The sequence below is a fragment of the Pteropus alecto genome, unplaced genomic scaffold, assembly GCF_000325575.1.
Source record: "Pteropus alecto unplaced genomic scaffold, ASM32557v1 scaffold109, whole genome shotgun sequence".
In the NCBI taxonomy this organism is placed as follows: Eukaryota; Metazoa; Chordata; class Mammalia; order Chiroptera; family Pteropodidae; genus Pteropus; species Pteropus alecto.
In genome coordinates this window covers 6,512,248-6,529,830 of record NW_006494608.1, presented here as the reverse complement: position 1 = coordinate 6,529,830, position 17,583 = coordinate 6,512,248, and the positions used below count along the sequence as shown (strand labels likewise).

At 33.3% G+C, this 17,583-nt stretch overlaps 1 protein-coding gene and 1 pseudogene across 2 annotated transcripts in view; one reads left to right on the top strand and one right to left on the bottom strand.

Annotated features, from left to right (window-relative positions):
* CBLL1 (Cbl proto-oncogene like 1) overlaps positions 1–14,117 on the top strand; it is a 16,882-nt gene extending 2,765 nt beyond the window's left edge. The window contains exons 2-6 of one of the 2 annotated variants that reach the window (XM_006925358.3): positions 2,514–2,681; positions 5,925–6,022; positions 6,619–6,702; positions 8,009–8,082; positions 10,643–14,117. In XM_006925358.3, the coding sequence (XP_006925420.1) occupies positions 2,514–2,681; positions 5,925–6,022; positions 6,619–6,702; positions 8,009–8,082; positions 10,643–11,678 (1,460 nt within the window). In that variant the 3' untranslated portion in view covers positions 11,679–14,117. Of the gene's footprint in view, positions 1–2,513; positions 2,682–5,921; positions 6,023–6,618; positions 6,703–8,008; positions 8,083–10,642 lie in introns of both variants that reach the window. The other variant, XM_006925357.3, reaches the window with a different exon arrangement.
* LOC112473634 lies at positions 6,377–6,495 on the bottom strand (annotated as a pseudogene).
* Positions 14,118–17,583: the final 3,466 nt, after the last annotated feature.

The window sequence follows — 17,583 nt, the reverse complement described above, 5'->3', positions numbered from 1 at the left end:
CTGCTGCTTAACACTTTTTTTATTTAGTTAATTTTGTTATATCCTTAATGTTTCATATCAGGAAACAGTATCAAATGCTGTTTATAGTGATTATAAATCTTACAAAAGATTCAAGTTTTCATGAAATTTGTAAAGGTGAACTATTTGAATCACAATATCATTGGCAAGTGAGGAAATGGCCAGTTTGACATATTATGACAGGATAGACATCTCAAAAGAATAATTTTAATATCAAAGGATTAAGACCCGGCCCTTGAGGAGATTGACAAAACCCTTGAATATTATGCAAAAATGACCTATTTTATCATGCCGAAAAAGTTAAATTTATAATCAGAGCTAGCCTGTGTTGTTCTATTAGAGTTTTGCCGGCAAAATTACTCCAAGAAGCTTCCAGTTAACACTTGATTCATTCTTTGGTCATTCTAAGAATTAGTACTTACCTGTAATTGTAACCTAAATTTTCTAAAATATTTCTTGGCTCTTTTAATGCAAGGTAAAATTCTAAAGAAATCTCTTAAAAAACTATAAAATATATGAATTTTACTCGTTTTTAAAGTGGAGTCACCTTAAATGGCCAGTTATAGCCTTGATTCTCATTTTATAATATCCAAGGACTTTTGTTAGGGCTTTTGTGTTTTTAGTTCACATATTCAAAAGGAAATTGTGCTGTATGTTCTGATTCTTAATAAACCAAAAACCCCGAGACAGACCCAGAATGATGTCACTATTAATGCTCTATTTCACGAATTTGACAATCTGTGAAGCAGGCAGCAAGGCGGGGTAAATGGCAGCAGGCCCTTGAAAGTCATGGTAGGCTAAACAAGCAACAGAAGTAACTTTAAGTGCTTATGGTGATGTGAAAAGGACTTGTAGTAATGAAATGTTACTACAAAGTAATTACAAAGTAATAATCATTTTGATTATTTACAGAGGTAAATCCCTTAAAAGTTCTTTTAATACCTAAAGTACAACACTGAATTGTTAACTGTCTCCAACAACTTGTTTTTGTTTGCTTGTTTTAGTTCATTGGAAAATCTGGAATACTTTGAGCAAAAAAATTGATTTTGTCATGTCTGTCTTTTGGCCATTACATTGCTTGTAGGTATTTATACTTAATTAAGCAACTAGCGTGAAAGCAACTGAAATACATTATTCAGCTTGTTAATACATTTAGCTAAGTGTTAAGTTGATCAAGTTGCATTTATCTTAACTTAGGATTTTAGTTGTCCATGTAATCTCTTTCCCATGAACTTTGTCTTGAGGATTAGTAAAAGTAATAGTAGAAAGTAGACTGAAAGATATTTAAATTAATTATTAAGAACTTATTTTCAATTTTGTTTTATATATTGTTCAGAAAGAGTGCAAATCACCATTGTGAATTTAATATGTATCTGTAATCCTCGTCGCCTTGTAGGTCACTAGTACTAGGTTACTACTTCCAAATTTGGCTTTACTGAATTTAATGTGGACAGCTTTGCTATCAGTCTTGATTGTACTACATCCTGCGGTAGCAGTTACACAGCCTGCTCAATAACTTGTCATGTTTAAAATACTACTATTTTAAAAAATTATTTTATTTGCATTTCCTACTTTATGGCATTTTCCTTTCTTTAGTGGGTCAAGGTGAATATTCTCCGTATAGTGATATCTTGCATAGACTTGAAAAAAGGTGACTTTGAAGCTTCGTCTGGAGTCAGTTCTATGAAAAAAAATGCTCCTATTACTAATAGTTTATTTCATAGTAACAAACAGGAACTTAGAAAATGTCAGTTGTTTAGACCTAGTTGAAGTACAGAAACCATGCATCTTCCTAAACTATAATTTTCCATTACAGTGCTAATAATAGTCACATGTGTACAGCTAGAAATGCTATAGCGCAAATAACATTATTGCGTGTTTCTACTAAATGGTCTGATAATTTTTACTATTTCCCCATGTGTTTCTTAGAAAAACAATTTACACTTAAAGGAATAATCACTTTTCTTAAAACTAACTTAAATTTCAATATATTCTTTAATTTTACCATTGTCAGTGTTAGTTTTGTGTTTTCAGTTTTATTGATTATCTCAATGTAGATTCAGTATACCAAATTTATTGGGTACCTAGTTTGCATGCTTAATAAAGATAGCAGTGGTTTCCTTTCTTTTTCTTTTCCCTCTCACTCTTCTTTAAAAAAAACCTCTTAATGGTTACTTTAAGACAGTACTTATCTTGGGCTCATGAAGAGTTTTATGTTTCTATAAACCCCTCTGGAATTATATGAAAAATTTTATTGTCCACTTTTTTGGGTAGAGTTCTATAACTTTTTAAAAGGTTCCACGTCTCTGAAAGCATTGCTTTAAGGATTTATCCAAAATAGGGAAAATTAACACTTAAACTTATATAATATAGTATTTAAAATGAGGACCCAGATAATCAACCTTGATAATGTTGGGTATGTTACTTAAATACCTATGGCAGAATAATCTTCAAAAAGAAAAACTAAGAAAAATTACTTTTCTTTCCTCCTTTAGACAATGAGTTACAAGGCACTAATAGTTCTGGATCGTTGGGTAGTCTTGATGTTAGAAGACGAATTCCTATAAAGCTCATCTCAAAACAAGGAAGCAAAGCCAAAGCTGCACCTCGCACTCCAAGGACCATAAACAGGATGCCTGCAAAGGCTCCACCTGGTGATGAAGGTAATATGTTTCAGCTAACAGGTCCAAAAGTCTTTTTGTTGTATCTGATTCCACCAAATAATCTGTGTGATTTTACTTACTTATAGCTACTTTTTAAAAATCTTTTATTCTCTCATCATTCTTTAGTCTTTTTGGTGCCCCATTTTGGCATGTTGTACTTTTTTGTCCCTTTTATAAATATTTTGGTTTAGTTTTTTTGTTGTTGAAAGCAACACTGCATATTGTTAAAAATCAACGATATTACAGAAAGCATAATGTTAAAAGTAACATTCTCCCTCCCCTCACAATTCTCCTCCCCCAATATAATCTCTGTTACAACCTTTTTATAGTTACTTTTTTCATATGTAACTGCCCTTGTTTAATGTAAGATGCATTTAAGATTTTGCCTTCTTGGTATATACAGATATATCTCATTTAAGGAAATAGGTTTAGGTATTTTATTTATAGATGTACTATAATTTATTTAATAGTTTTCTAATTTTTGCTCTTAAAAACAGTGTTGCAATAAATATCCTTATACATATACCTTAATATGTATACTTTGTGGAATTTAAACTTTGCATGATTTGGGCATTTTATAACTTGATGGATACTGTGCATTTTAGAATATGACAAAATTTTGTTAAATGGCTCTTCAAAAATAGTACACCAGTTTGTTCCCATACACCAATATCGGTACGTACTATTAACCTTAAACATTTTTTGTTTTGATAATATTTCTTATAATTATGAGTGGGGTTGTATATCTTCATATTACTGGTCATATCTTTTGCCTAAGATCTACCTGTTCATATCTTTTTCCCATTTCTTTTTTTTCCTGTTTGGTTGTCTTTCTCTTGCTTTTTATGAATTCTTTATAAATTAATAAAATTGACCCTTTGTTATATATTGTATATATTCTGCATTTGTCTTGAATTTTATATATAAAATTTTTGTTGTAGAGAAGTTTGAAGATTGCAGTAGCAGATAGATATCTAGTCTTTTCTGTTTTGACTTCTGGCTATTTTTAGACAGTCTTAGAAAAGGCCTTTCCCATATCCTGTGACTATAGAACAGTTTTCCATCTTACCCTTTAGTACAGGCTCAGCTATGGCCAAACCCAACCCTATTTTTGTAAATAAAGTTTTATTAGAACATAGCCATGCCCATTCATTTCAGTATTGTTTATGGCTGCTTTCACTCCATAATGGCATAGTTGAGTAATTGCAAGAGACCGTATGGCTTACACGGCCTAAAATATTTAACTTATCTGGCCTTTTACAGAAAAAGTTTGCTGACCTCTACTTTGGAACATTGTGGATGATAAGTATTTGGGTTTTTTTTGTTTTGTTTTTGTTTTAAGTGGAGTCTGGCTTAATTTTTTTCTCTAAAACAGCTAGCCATTTGTCCCAACCATTGAATAATCTATCTTTTCCTTGCTGAATAAGAATCTCGCTATTATCATATGTTAAAATTCTGCAAGTATTTGTGTCTATTTCTAGACTTTCTCTTCTATTCCAGCAATTTATCCATATTTCCTTTTTAGAATCAGACTATTTTAATTACACCTTATATTATTGTTCCTCTTATTATAGGGTTTCTCTCCTTATTTAAACAAGTATATTTGAAGTCAAATGTTGTAAATCATGGTAGTAGCAACCTACGGCTGCTGCACTATCACTAAACTAGAGACTCCCACTTTGGCCTTATTGTTTTTTAAATAATTTTTTAAGGTACACAGTAATGTACAAATAAATTCTTGTAATAATCCAAACGATGCAAAACAACTAAAATCTCCCTTACATCCTTTTCCTCTCAGGTATCCCTTCTTTTCCCCTCATCCCTTTCTAAGCCCGCACCCCTTTCTAGGAGGAGCTACAGTTACCACTTTATTAATAGAGCAGGCTGAAGCTCAAGATAATTTTTGGGTACATTAGATTCACCTGTTTGGGATAAAAAAAATTGATGATTTTTTCCCCCCTCGGCATTGTTCAAAGTACGGAGTTTTGTGTGCTGGTATAGTATCTATACAGATGTATGGTTTTATGTTGGATGGGAGTGCAGGTTGAAAATTGATTTTCTTATTTTGAGTTTTAGATGACACCAGCTTGTATAAGGTGTAAATGGGACATATAAGAGCCTAGGGCCACTCAGATGTAACTTATAAGAACACTCTGAACTCTGTATTTGTATTGGAGGTAATTAGATAGCAGTACACTAGAGTGTCTATCAGCTTTAAAAAAATCCTTGCATCACTGTGTTTGTGTCTGTCTGTGTGTGTCTGTCCATCTGTCCTCCCCATCTCTGTCCATCCCTTCTGTTGCTGCATATTCGTACACAGGTCCTATAATTTAGCCATGTAGGTAAAGTTAAAACTTCTGTGCCTTGCTACTCTACTAGTTCTGGGGCCAAAAGAGTCATGAGAAGTCTGACACTTTGAAGGGCTAGATTTGTCTTCTCAGCTTTACTTTAGTTAATTGGATTTTACCTAGAATCCCCCTCAGACCATCATTGGTTTTCCGTTCTTTTGTATGGAGTAAGAGGATTACCATCAACCTTTCACTTAGGGCAGAGAAATTGAGCCCATTTAATCTTCATATTGTTTTAAGTTTACTGATACTGATAATAATGCAGCATAATGGTGGATCCTTGTAAGTAAATATGATATGGCTTCTGTTTGGATGATTAACCAGAGGAGTTTTAATTGAAAGGGTGAAGTATCAATATGTCGATGTTTCTAAAATCAGGTTCAATTTAAGGCTGAAAAAGAGGATACCTAACTTACTAAGACACAAGAAGAAAATCTGCAGAATTCTTTGTTTCATTATATTCTTTTGGCCTCTTGCATGTTACCACTTTTATAGATAGAGTAGAATAAATGGTGATCAGCATCTTAAAAGTTTGTGTAACAAGCATGATGATGGTAATTAGTAAAGTTTTATACTAGAAATAGTTGGATGAGTAAAAGAGCACTTAAATGGGAGTGAAGAGATCTGAGATCTTTTCCTAGCTCTGCCACTTACATCTCTGTGTTGTTATTATGGGTCTTCTTACTGCAATATTCTCAATTATGAAGTAAGAGAGTTGGATTACATGATCACCAAGATCATATCTAGCTGATGTTTAAACTAGTCTTGATTATCTTGTTCTTAGAAGAGCTTCGGAAAGCATCAGTGACCAGGACTATTTTACCATGCACATGTACTTCCAAAATGAAATTTGAGATATGAAAAGTTAATAGATAATCCTTTCTTTTCTCAGAAGGATTTGATTATAATGAAGAAGAACGATATGACTGTAAAGGGGGAGAACTGTTTGGAAATCAGCGAAGATTTCCTGGACACCTTTTTTGGGATTTTCAGGTATAACTAAAATATAAGCATTTATTAGTATTTCAAATATTTTATTAGAACAATGCAAAATACGTAATGGTATGAACTTTTATTATAGCTATGTCTTTGAACACACACAACTCATTTATTAATGCTCTGTTTCTACTATTTCTAAAAATAATTTGAAGCAATTTTCAGTAAAGTCAAATAAAATGAATAGCCATTAACACTATTTAAGAAAAAAGAAACAAAGGTAGCATAGCCAGTGTGTGAGATATGGGAGGATACCAAGAAATCTTTTTTTTTTTTAGGCGAGGCAACCCTTGGTTGACCTCACAGATTGGAAGGACCTTGTCAGCTTACAATCCCTTATTTTTTTTTTCATACCTACAGCACCTGGTCTTCCTAGGTGGTCTTCCATCCAAGTACTAACCAGGCCTGACCCTGCTTAGCTTCTGAGATCAGACGAGATTGGGCTTGTTCGGGGTGGCATGGCCGTAGACCAAGAAATCTTTATTTCCAATTGTTTTAACATTTATAAAATGCTATTTAATTCATTGTATAAATTACAGATACGATTTTTAGAAATGCTTAAAAAGGGAACTTTAATTATATCACTTCAACAGATAAACATCCTAGGTGAGAAGGATGACACACCAGTTCATTTCTGTGATAAATGTGGATTGCCTATTAAGATCTATGGGCGAATGGTAAGTATAATTAAACTACGTTTTTATAAATGTAAAAAATGTTATAGTAGGATGCTGAAATTTGAGTAAGTTTATATTACTGTTTAATGACTAATTTTGTGACATTTTAAGACAGCGGTCCCCAACCTTTCTGGCACCAGAGACCAGTGCTCCTATGAGAATCTAATGCCTAATGATCTGAAGTGGAGCTGAGGCAGTAATTCTAGCGCTAGGGAGTGGCTGCAAATACATATGAAACTTCGCTCGCTTGCCTGCCACTTACCTCCTGCTGTGTGGTCCTGTTCCTAACAGGCCATGGACCAGTACTGGTCCACAGCCTGGGAGTTGGGGATCCCTGTTTTAAGATAAATATGAAATAGCTAAGGGAATTTTGGGGATAATTTACATTTAATATAATTATCTTCACAAACTCTTGAATTGCTTATAAACTATTAAATAAAGGAACTAACTTCTGGAAACCAAATAATTTCTTTGGACTGTTTTGTTCCATGTTAGTTTGTATTTATTCAGTTTATTAAAATGGTTGTTTATTTTTCTTGTTTAATAGAATAAAATTAGTTATTCATTTCTGAAGGCTATAATTTTAAATGTAAAACTGAATTAATATTTTTTACTGCTGAGAATTGAATTCTAATCATTAAAAAAAAGATTAAGCCCTAACTAATTTTATGGTAATTTTGACATTCTCCCTTGAAAAAAGATGGTTTTACATTTGTGTTTGAAAAAAAATTGAATTCGATAATGTATCTGTGAAGGTAGAGGACATTGATTGTGTGCTGTTGCTTTGCTTTATAAAAAAGCTAAATAACAGTTATGACCTGTGAGTTTTAAAATGGCCTAACATTTTACTATGTCCTGATTTACTTTTAGATTTTTATAAGTTCATTAACTTAAGGCTACCAGGAAAAATGCTACTTATGTTAAATGTAGACTATGTTATTTTATTGCTTTGTAATAGTTTCAGGAGGAATGGGATAAGATAAAACATGGTTACAGTATTCTTTTTCAGGGGCTTTTAACCTATAGGAACCATGGATGAAATTCATAGGGTTTATTCCTTCTGAAAGTATAAATAAATGTATACCTATACATTTATTGGGGAAGGGCCAAGTATTCATCACATTCTCAAAGGGCTTTGTGACTGAAAAGGCTAACTATTGCTTTTATAGAATTAGTACTTCATAAATGTTTATTTTAACAAATAATTCTCAAGCGCCTTTTATGTCTAGGTTTATTGTTCTTACTGTTATTTGGGGGGAGGGAATTTTTATTCTAGTATGCTTAACTGTACTATGTTTCTTCACAGATTCCATGCAAGCATGTTTTTTGCTATGACTGTGCTATTTTACATGAAAAAAAGGGAGATAAGATGTGTCCAGGGTAAGATCATCATTAAATTTTTAAATAATAAAGTTTGTAATGTAGGTTTACAATCTTGGTTAAAGGTTAGAAGTGATGTAGCCCAGCTGCAGGATATCAAATGTGTAAGCAAGGCTAATTTTTCTCTGTGAACCCAGAGTTGGCCTTAGCCTTTATATATAACAGCAACGGCTAGGTTGCTGTTATTAGTCAATTCATATTGGCCATTGTAAAATTTTGTTATATTAGAAAGTTAAAATTATTTTCTTATTTTGATGGGACAGGTAGTATTGCATAGTGATTGAGAGCAAAGACTTTGGAATTAGAATTCCTAGGTTCATATTCCTGTTCTGCCATTTATTAGCTGTGTTACATAGACTGTTTCTTCATCTGTAAAATGGAACTAATAATAGTACCTACCTCCCTAGGTTATTATTAGAATTAAGTGAGCATATGTATATATTATACAATGTACGTATATATGTTACCTAGCATATAGTAAATACTATATTTAAGTATAAGCTCTTATTTATTACCTTCAAATCTGATTAATATGTTTTGAGTTTATCTTAGAACACTATTGTGGCATAAATTCAGACAAGTGAAGAAGCTCTAGAGGTATTGGTTGATATCGATCTATATTGGTGTGATCTTGAAGGGTCCAGATTAAACTAAGAAGTTTTATATCAATGTAGAACCCCTGATAGAAGGCTTGAGAAAAGCTTTAAGAGAAAATTCCCTTGTTATAAATTTTTTTTAACCTGTGTTAGAAGCTACCTCAACCCAAGAGTTGTTGTCTTGATTGATAGCAAAGCTCTGGGCAGTTAGGGATGATTTTTTTTTTTTGGTGTAGGAAGATTAGCACCATTGAGAGAGAAAGGATGATTTATTGACATACCAATACAATCTAATTCTCTTGGCATATTTTTATTAGCCCTTTAAAGTCACATATTGTAAAATCTGTTGTGTGATTTTAAAGAAAATTTCTTCCCTAGATTTGTAATTCAGAAGAATTATGAAATTAAAAGTGCATATTTGCTTGTTTGCCTAATTTTCTCTAATGCCTAATTTCTCAACACTGTACATTCACTGTAAATTTGATTGCTTCATTGAGATAAAGGATTTTAGATGTTATAAAACACTGGTAGAGTACAGTAAAAGGTTTTCTCTTTTATATAACTGTTCTAATGTTAATATTTAAAAGGGAATTTAATTTTCAAGGTATTAAATGTAACACCAGTAAGCACCTCAGTGGTCGGCTATTTAGAATATGAGCCTATCTGGATTAATAGACCCAGATCAGAAAGTGAAAAAATGATAATCCAAGTTTATGTAAATGTTATATACTACTGCTTTTAAGCATCACCCAAAAGAAAATCCCTCACATCTTGTTACTGTGGAGATATTTCTGAATTTACAGGGACTAAATATCAAAAAATGAGAAGTATGCTAAATGGCTGGCTGCTAAGGGGAAGCCTACTAGTAGTATCAAGGAAGAGTGCCAGCTTTACAGCAAGGGTGGAAATACATAACTCAAAAATCCAGAATATGGATCCATTTAATATAGTGACAAATGAGCTGACGTTTATTTAATGATAATAGCTTATATTTATACATATATAGTATTTAGTGTTAAATACTGTCATTTTCATTGTTCTGTTGGTTTTACGGATACTTTTTTAAGTAGAGTGGAGTAGATATAAAAACATTTTAAGTTAGGTAGAGTAGATGTTTTAACCCATTTTACAGATGAAGAAACAGATTAAATTACCTCGCCAAGATTACAGAGCCCCTACTGGATCCTAGTTCTGATTCCTAGTTCAGTCCATTCTCCACTATTTCAAGAAGACTCTAAAGGCAAGTGCAGATAATGAATAAAAAATAGTTATAATTTTGACCTTGAGTCATTAAGAAATTAAGTTAAATTTAGTGCTTAAAATATAGAAAGGTAGGAGTGTATTTATTAATACTTCTTAGTAGTAAATTTGACAATTCAGAAAGATCCCTTCTTTAAGGGATTCTTGAGAGCCAGGATTTAAATTTTAAATTGTTTATGTTGTTTAATGTTAAGAACTCTGATGATTAGGGTGACCTTATTTGTTTTTGTAGTCCTTGCAGCATCTTCCATTTAGTGTCTTCCACTTAATATTTGCTCAGCAAATGATTATGGCTCAAATAAATACCATCCAAGTTTGAAGTCCATGGTTGTGACAGATGGTTTGGTTTGCCTTTCCTGGGCTTTTTTGCAAATGTATACGAAACATAGAATTGTTTGAGAAAATTGGATGAATCCTAGTTCTTGGGAAGAATGAGATCTTTTTTTAAAGCATACTCTGATACACTTTAAATTTTTTCTCGTATTATTAAGAGTTCTGAGATTGATAGAAATGCTGACACTTTATAGCAGGCAGACTCTGACAAAGTAGGGAAGATTAAAGGTTCACTTACAAGCAACTATAACTTTTAATTGTGGACTTTTGCAGTATTTTCCATAACAAATTTTAAAAATAGTCTGTCTTTGAAATTACATCATTTTTAATCTGTCTTTAGTAAATCAAATTTTTTTCCCCTTCTAATTTAGCTGTAGTGATCCTGTGCAGCGAATTGAGCAGTGTACACGAGGTTCTCTCTTCATGTGTAGCATTGTTCAAGGGTGCAAGAGAACATATTTGTCTCAGAGAGACTTACAGGCTCATATCAACCACCGCCATATGAGAGCTGGAAAACCTGTTACTCGTGCTTCACTTGAAAATGTTCATCCTCCAATTGCCCCACCACCAACTGAAATCCCTGATCGTTTTATAATGCCGCCAGACAAGCACCATATGAGCCATATTCCACCAAAGCAGCACATCATGATGCCACCGCCTCCTTTGCAGCATGTGCCGCATGAGCACTATAATCAGCCACATGAGGATATTCGTGCTCCTCCGGCAGAATTGTCCATGGCTCCACCTCCACCTCGTTCGGTCAGTCAGGAAACCTTTCGTATTTCGACAAGAAAACACAGCAATTTAATAACTGTCCCTATTCAGGATGACTCAAATTCAGGTGCTAGAGAACCACCACCTCCTGCCCCAGCACCTGCTCACCATCATCCTGAATATCAGGGTCAACCAGTGGTATCGCACCCTCATCATATTATGCCTCCACAGCAACATTATGCACCACCCCCACCTCCTCCACCACCAATAAGCCATCCAATACCACATCCTCCCCAGGCTGCAGGTACTCCTCACTTGGTTTATAGCCAAGCTCCACCTCCACCAATGACCTCTGCTCCACCACCAATAACCCCTCCCCCTGGACATATTATTGCCCAGATGCCACCTTATATGAATCATCCTCCTCCAGGACCTCCCCCACCTCAACATGGTGGCCCACCTGTAACTGCACCCCCTCCTCACCATTATAATCCTAACTCTTTACCCCAGTTCACTGAAGATCAAGGAACTCTGAGCCCTCCATTTACACAACCAGGGGGAATGAGTCCTGGTATATGGCCTGCACCAAGAGGGCCACCACCTCCTCCACGAATGCAGGGTCCGCCTTCTCAAACCCCACTTCCTGGACCACATCATCCAGATCAGACAAGATATAGACCGTATTACCAATGATAATAGTATTTTGAACTGAAGATATGATGAGGAAAAAAAACTTATATATGGTCAATCTTTTAATTAAACTTTGACTGTTTTGGGAAGGAAAAACACCTCTTATTGAGGTGACTATAAAACACTTAGGGTCTTGTCTCTTAAAATGGTTTTAAATCTTCACTTTAGGATTGATTTCAACTACTATGCTGTAGTGCAGATAAGTGGCTCAGTAGAGCACAGCTATATTTTAACAATTTTGTTCCCCCAGTGTGGTAAATTGACCCAGAAGTGACCATTTGTAAAAAATTTGAAAAAAATTTTTCATTGTTTCACTTTTCAAAAGTATTGCTTTTGTTAAACCCAGTTTAGTTTTTCTTGTGATACATTTTGTTAACCTGTGTAAAAGGATTAAATTTCAATATGGTTGTAAAAATGCTATTTTTATGTGAATTTAAGTGCAGCCACATACTGTTTTTTAAAACCATATGTTTTACCACTAATTTCCCAAAGTTACAATAAAAACCTAAAAGTAAAGATCTACTAGAATTTACTGTAAAGCAGACTGTTAAATGGTAGAGAATTATTTCAGATAGGCACTGAAATTTCGAGGTATATTAAGTATATAATGCACTTCACTTGGATGCCTTTTCATTCTTAGGCGGTCTCAGGAGCACCGAAATACACTGAAAATCCAATACTAAGATACATTATGTTTGTAATATTAAAAGATACTACTAATTATTTGAAAGATGTGGCCAAAGTAATAGGCTCTATAGGCTCCAAGCTGTTGGGGGATGCTGTTATTCATTAATACTTTTTACTGAATGGAATCACATGATTCACCACACTAAGTAACATTTTATAGAACTGTTTAAATGGTGTTCTTTAGATGAAGTGTGTTCTACTCTGCTCATTGTCTTAAACTAAATATTTAGGGCTAAATAGGCTTTATGTAATTCCTCAGTTGATGGTAGGGTTGGATCCTGTGCTTAAGTGGGGTCTTGTTTATTGGGTTTTAAATTACAATTTGAATGCCATGGAGGAATTTTGAATACTGTATTATTGAAAGACACTCTTGTAGTCAAAAACTTGCATTGCTCAGGTTTCATTATTGTGCGGTAAGGGTTCTTTCTCTAACTTGAAATTTAAAAACTATTAATGATTTCCTTTGTCTTTTATTGGTTAATTAGTCTAAAACTTAGGACATTTTAGCATGGAGTCAACAGTGAAGATAACATGATTTTGTATTGGAGATGAGAAAAGTAATGACTAAATTACAAATTTCAGTGCTTTTTAAGGTGCCTTTAGAGTCAGCTTTTGCATTAGAGGGACTTGTTACAGTCCAGCTAAGATGACCACTTACAGTTTTTACAGAACTCATATGTACAATTCAACATTCTTAGGATATTATTATATATTCTTTGAATAGACCCCTGTGAAGTATTCCCTGCCCCCTAAAATGGTGCATAATATAAACATGAAATGTGTAGTATGCAAGTATCATTTATTAAATAGTTTGTAGTGTATAAATTTAGAACATACTTCTTTTTGACAAAGGGTGAACTGATTGCTAATTTACCATTTAATTCTATCAGGTACAGGCAAAACAATTTCTCATCTTGTATAATCAGATGAAAAGTCATCTATGAACTTAGAGTTGAAGTTAGAAATAATAGAAATGGCCATTTCAACCTTTACCAGTCGAAAATAACTTTTTTAAAAGTGATTTTTCACACTTAACAATTTGAGAACAAGTGTTAATGTAATATTTCTAGTGAGAATTTTTTTGTTATTAGAAGCATGGGAGTGAAATAATGTGAAAGTTGGTGGCGAGTGCTTCTATCATATTACTGTAGGTACTTGGACTGGTGCAAACTTGATTCCCTTTCATACCCCTATTTAGGAGCTGTTAAAATATTACTGTTGAAAATCCAATACCATTCTTTGTTTCATGTAATACGAAAATAGCCAAATTTACTGTAGAGCTTCTTAACTATGAAGAGCTCTTCTGTTTTTATTGAAATTTGTTAGAGTTCAGTGTGGTACAAAACCACTTAGCCTATGTATTGGACAAAGAAAAATTAGTATCATGATAAAATTCCACATGTGAAGAGGATTCTCGTAAGCTTTTAAAAAATGATTTCAGTGAAGTTTAAGAAATATGTGTTATGCAGGGAGGCAAATCAGATTGAATGTGATGTAGCAGGCAAAATTTTTAAATGGTGTTCATCCAGTTATCATTTGAATGAGGGTGGGTGGGTAGAAGGATAAAAAAAAAATCACTGTTAGTGTTTCTTTTCTTAAGGAAAAAAGATGTGAATCCCAGCCTTATTTCAGGGAAGCCTTTGAAGCTATGATGGACATAAGTCTAAATGTATGTATGTTTCATTATATTGCTCTTAAGACTACTGAGGTGGCAGTTTAATTCTTAAAAACAATAAAATGGAAGCATAAATACTATTTTGCCTAAATGAGTTTTTACCTAATGATGACACATTTGGGAGAATGCAGTTTTCTTGTTTATGTTGATACAACCTTTACAGTAAAATTAGATTCAGTGTTTTGGAGATTAAAACCAAGTTGAATGTTAAATTTCTTCAGTGGCATGCTTGTTCAGAGTATCATATAGTATTTGGGGAAATAGTTGCAAAGACCATAAGAAATAACTTTTTATCCATTTTGCCCTGTAAAAACCACTGGCTTAAAATTATTGTGTAAATACTAACTAGATACCACTGAAATATAAATTGAAATGATATTCGAACATATTTTTAAACTCACAGTAAGTAAACTTACTGTGTGAAGTATACAGAGCTACTTTAGGCTTTGTTCTAATATATTGGAAGAGTATGTTTCATACACCTTTTTGAAAAAGCCCTGTAGTCCTATCTGTCAAAATTTTGTGAAAGTCCTATTATAAGTACATAGGAAAAACTCATGTACCCAAAACAAAAATATACTTTGAAAAATTTTTATTAGATTATCCATCAAATTGGTATATTGATGTTAATTGAAATTTGACATAATCATATTCAAACATTTTCTGAAGTAGATTTTTCACTGGTTTGTAATTGTAATCTCTTAAATTGTGGGCTTGAAACCAAGAAGAATTTACTTACTGCAGTTTATGCACAATCTAACAAAGCAATATGGAATATACTAGGCTGAAAGGAGAGAGGTAAACCAGTTAAGATACTTGGTATTGATACTAATAAAAACATTTGGATTTTCAAATATTTTTTGTTTTGATATGCCATGCCCCTTTAATTTCCCATCATTGAGGGGAAAAGTGTTAAGGCAGAATTCTTAAACATTTCAGTATTGACGTTTTATTTTCCCATCTCCTTATCTTTAAGAATTACAAATTTTTAGGCATAATGGAATCACAGGATTGAAATGAATGATAATAGGTTTTGGGTTTAGCTCTCACAGGAGCATGTGATACAGGACCATGTCTTAAAAAATCTAGCACTTCAAAATGCTAATCTACTCTGACCTCAGAATATCTCATTTCTATTCTAAGTAGTTGTAAGCACCAAGTTTCATGTTGCATTTAAGCCCATTTCTTATTAATCTACCTTTAATATTGTTCGCCCTTTGCTTGCCTTCAGATTGAAAAATCCTGCTCTCTTAGTTTTCTTCCAAAGTATTACTTTCAAAATCTTTAATTTTTTGTTTTAAAATTTGTACTCATTTCAGTTACACAGTAATACTTCTTTTGGGAAAAAAAATGTAATATTGCAAATAAAGCTAAAGATCCCCTTGATTGACCACTAATGACTATTTCCCTTCCAGAGATAAGTACTATTATAACTTTGGTGTGAATATCTATCTTATCATTTTAGGTACAGAGCTGACAACTCAATAGGCTCCATGTCCTGGTTAAGCATCCTAATCCATGATAAATGTAGTATTTCATGATCTTTACTCAATGAATTACACTGAGCACTTACTATGTGGCATATAAAGATCATTCATTCATTCATTCATTCAGGCATTTTTGTACTAGACACCATTCTAAGCACTTTGGGTGCATAAATCTTTAGAGACAAGATCAACAACTTTCATTATATGTGTTGTAAAATCGTATGGAATAAAAAAATATTAATTGGGTGGTGGTAGGTTTGCAACTAAATAGAGTGGTTTGGGTAGAACTCATTGAAAAGACATTTGAGCACGATTTCAAGTAGGTGATCCTTGGCCATGTAGATAACATGGGGCAGGACTTTCCAAGCAGTGGACACAATGTAAGGGCCTTAAAGGGGGATTGCACCTGGCATATTTGAAGAACAGTAAGGAGATTGGGGTGGAATGAGTGAGATGAGTAGTAACAGGAGATCAGAGAGGTAATAACACAAAGAATGGGGAAATAGGTTTTCTGGGCCATCGTAAAACTTTGACCTTACTCTGACATGGGAAGACATTGTGGGGATCTGAGCACAGGAGTGAAATGATCTATCTCTTTTAAAAGGATTATTCTGGCTGTGAGCCAAAGGAAGATGATGGAGGCAAAGATAGACCAGTCAGGTTGCTTTAATAATTTACACAAGACTAGCATTATAAGATCAAGAAGTGGGTGACTTGTAGAAGGATATATATGTATATATATACACACATATAAAAAATACATATAAATAAGAAAGATATAGGCATAATAAATTTGTATATGTAAATTAAGCACTTTTACTATTTACTGGGCATGGATATATAATAATGAACAAAATAGATATGGTCCCTGCCCTTTAGCAGCTTACATTCTAACTTACCTAGGAATTATCCATGGTAGTCAACCGTAAATTTTTCTCAAAAAAATTTCTTATATTCTTTTTCAAAGTGTAGTGGCCAGGAAAAAAATATTACATTTAAAAAATGTGTTACCAAAATATACATAAACAACTGTAATGAGAGAGAAGTATTAAATTTATTTGATTCTGGACATTAATAATGTATTTCCTGATAGCTTTTCTAGGTACATTTGCTTGTACAATGCTAAATTAGTGACTTTGGAACAAATGTGTACAATGTGTCTAGATTGTTCCTGAATTTAGTTCTCCCTTGTGTTACATCAGTTTTTAGACAGGTTTTAATTTTGGGGGGGAGGTAATATTTTCTATTGGTTAAAAGTCTGGGCTCTGGAGTCAGACCGGACTGAATTCTGGCTGTACTACTTGCAACTATATAACTTAGACTAATTACATATCCTCTTTGAGTCTTGATTTATTTTGCTTTTCTAAAAAGGGATAAACATAGTACCTACCTTATGGGGCTATATTGAGAATCAAATAAATCGATTCTAGATATACTTTAAAAGTAGAGCCAATAGAATTTTCTGACATTTTTCAGCCTGAGCATCCCGAAGGATGATATTGGCATTAACTGAGATAGAAAAGATACTGGAAGAGCAAGGTGAGAAGATCAATGGGCCAGTTTTGATGTGTATATGTCCAGATGAAGATGGCAGAGAAATGCATTAAATATTACTCTTCTTTGTTCTTGTTTATACAGTGTAAAGTAAGCTTGCATTTTAAAACATTTCATTTAAATTTCTAAGTGGTAAGTTACTGTGTTTAGACAAGATATCAAATGCTTAAATAATTATTAGATAATGATTTTAAAGGTAAACTTTTCAACATGTATTAGCTTCAACATTTCTTAAGTTCAGTAGTGTATCTGTTCACAAGTTGTTCTTTCTCCCATTTGCATTGCTGGCTATGCTCTCCCTTTCCATCTTGCTCTGGTTTACATAAGCTTAATTTTTATCTTCCAACATGATCTCTTGGCCTCTTCCTAATTCAGGGATTTGATTTTGGTATTAGTAAACTTCCAGTATTTACTCTTAGGCAGGCAAGTATTCTCCATGTATTCCCATGACCCAAAGCATATTCACCTTAGAGACCTTGGAGAAAAAAACATTTAAGGATGAGGA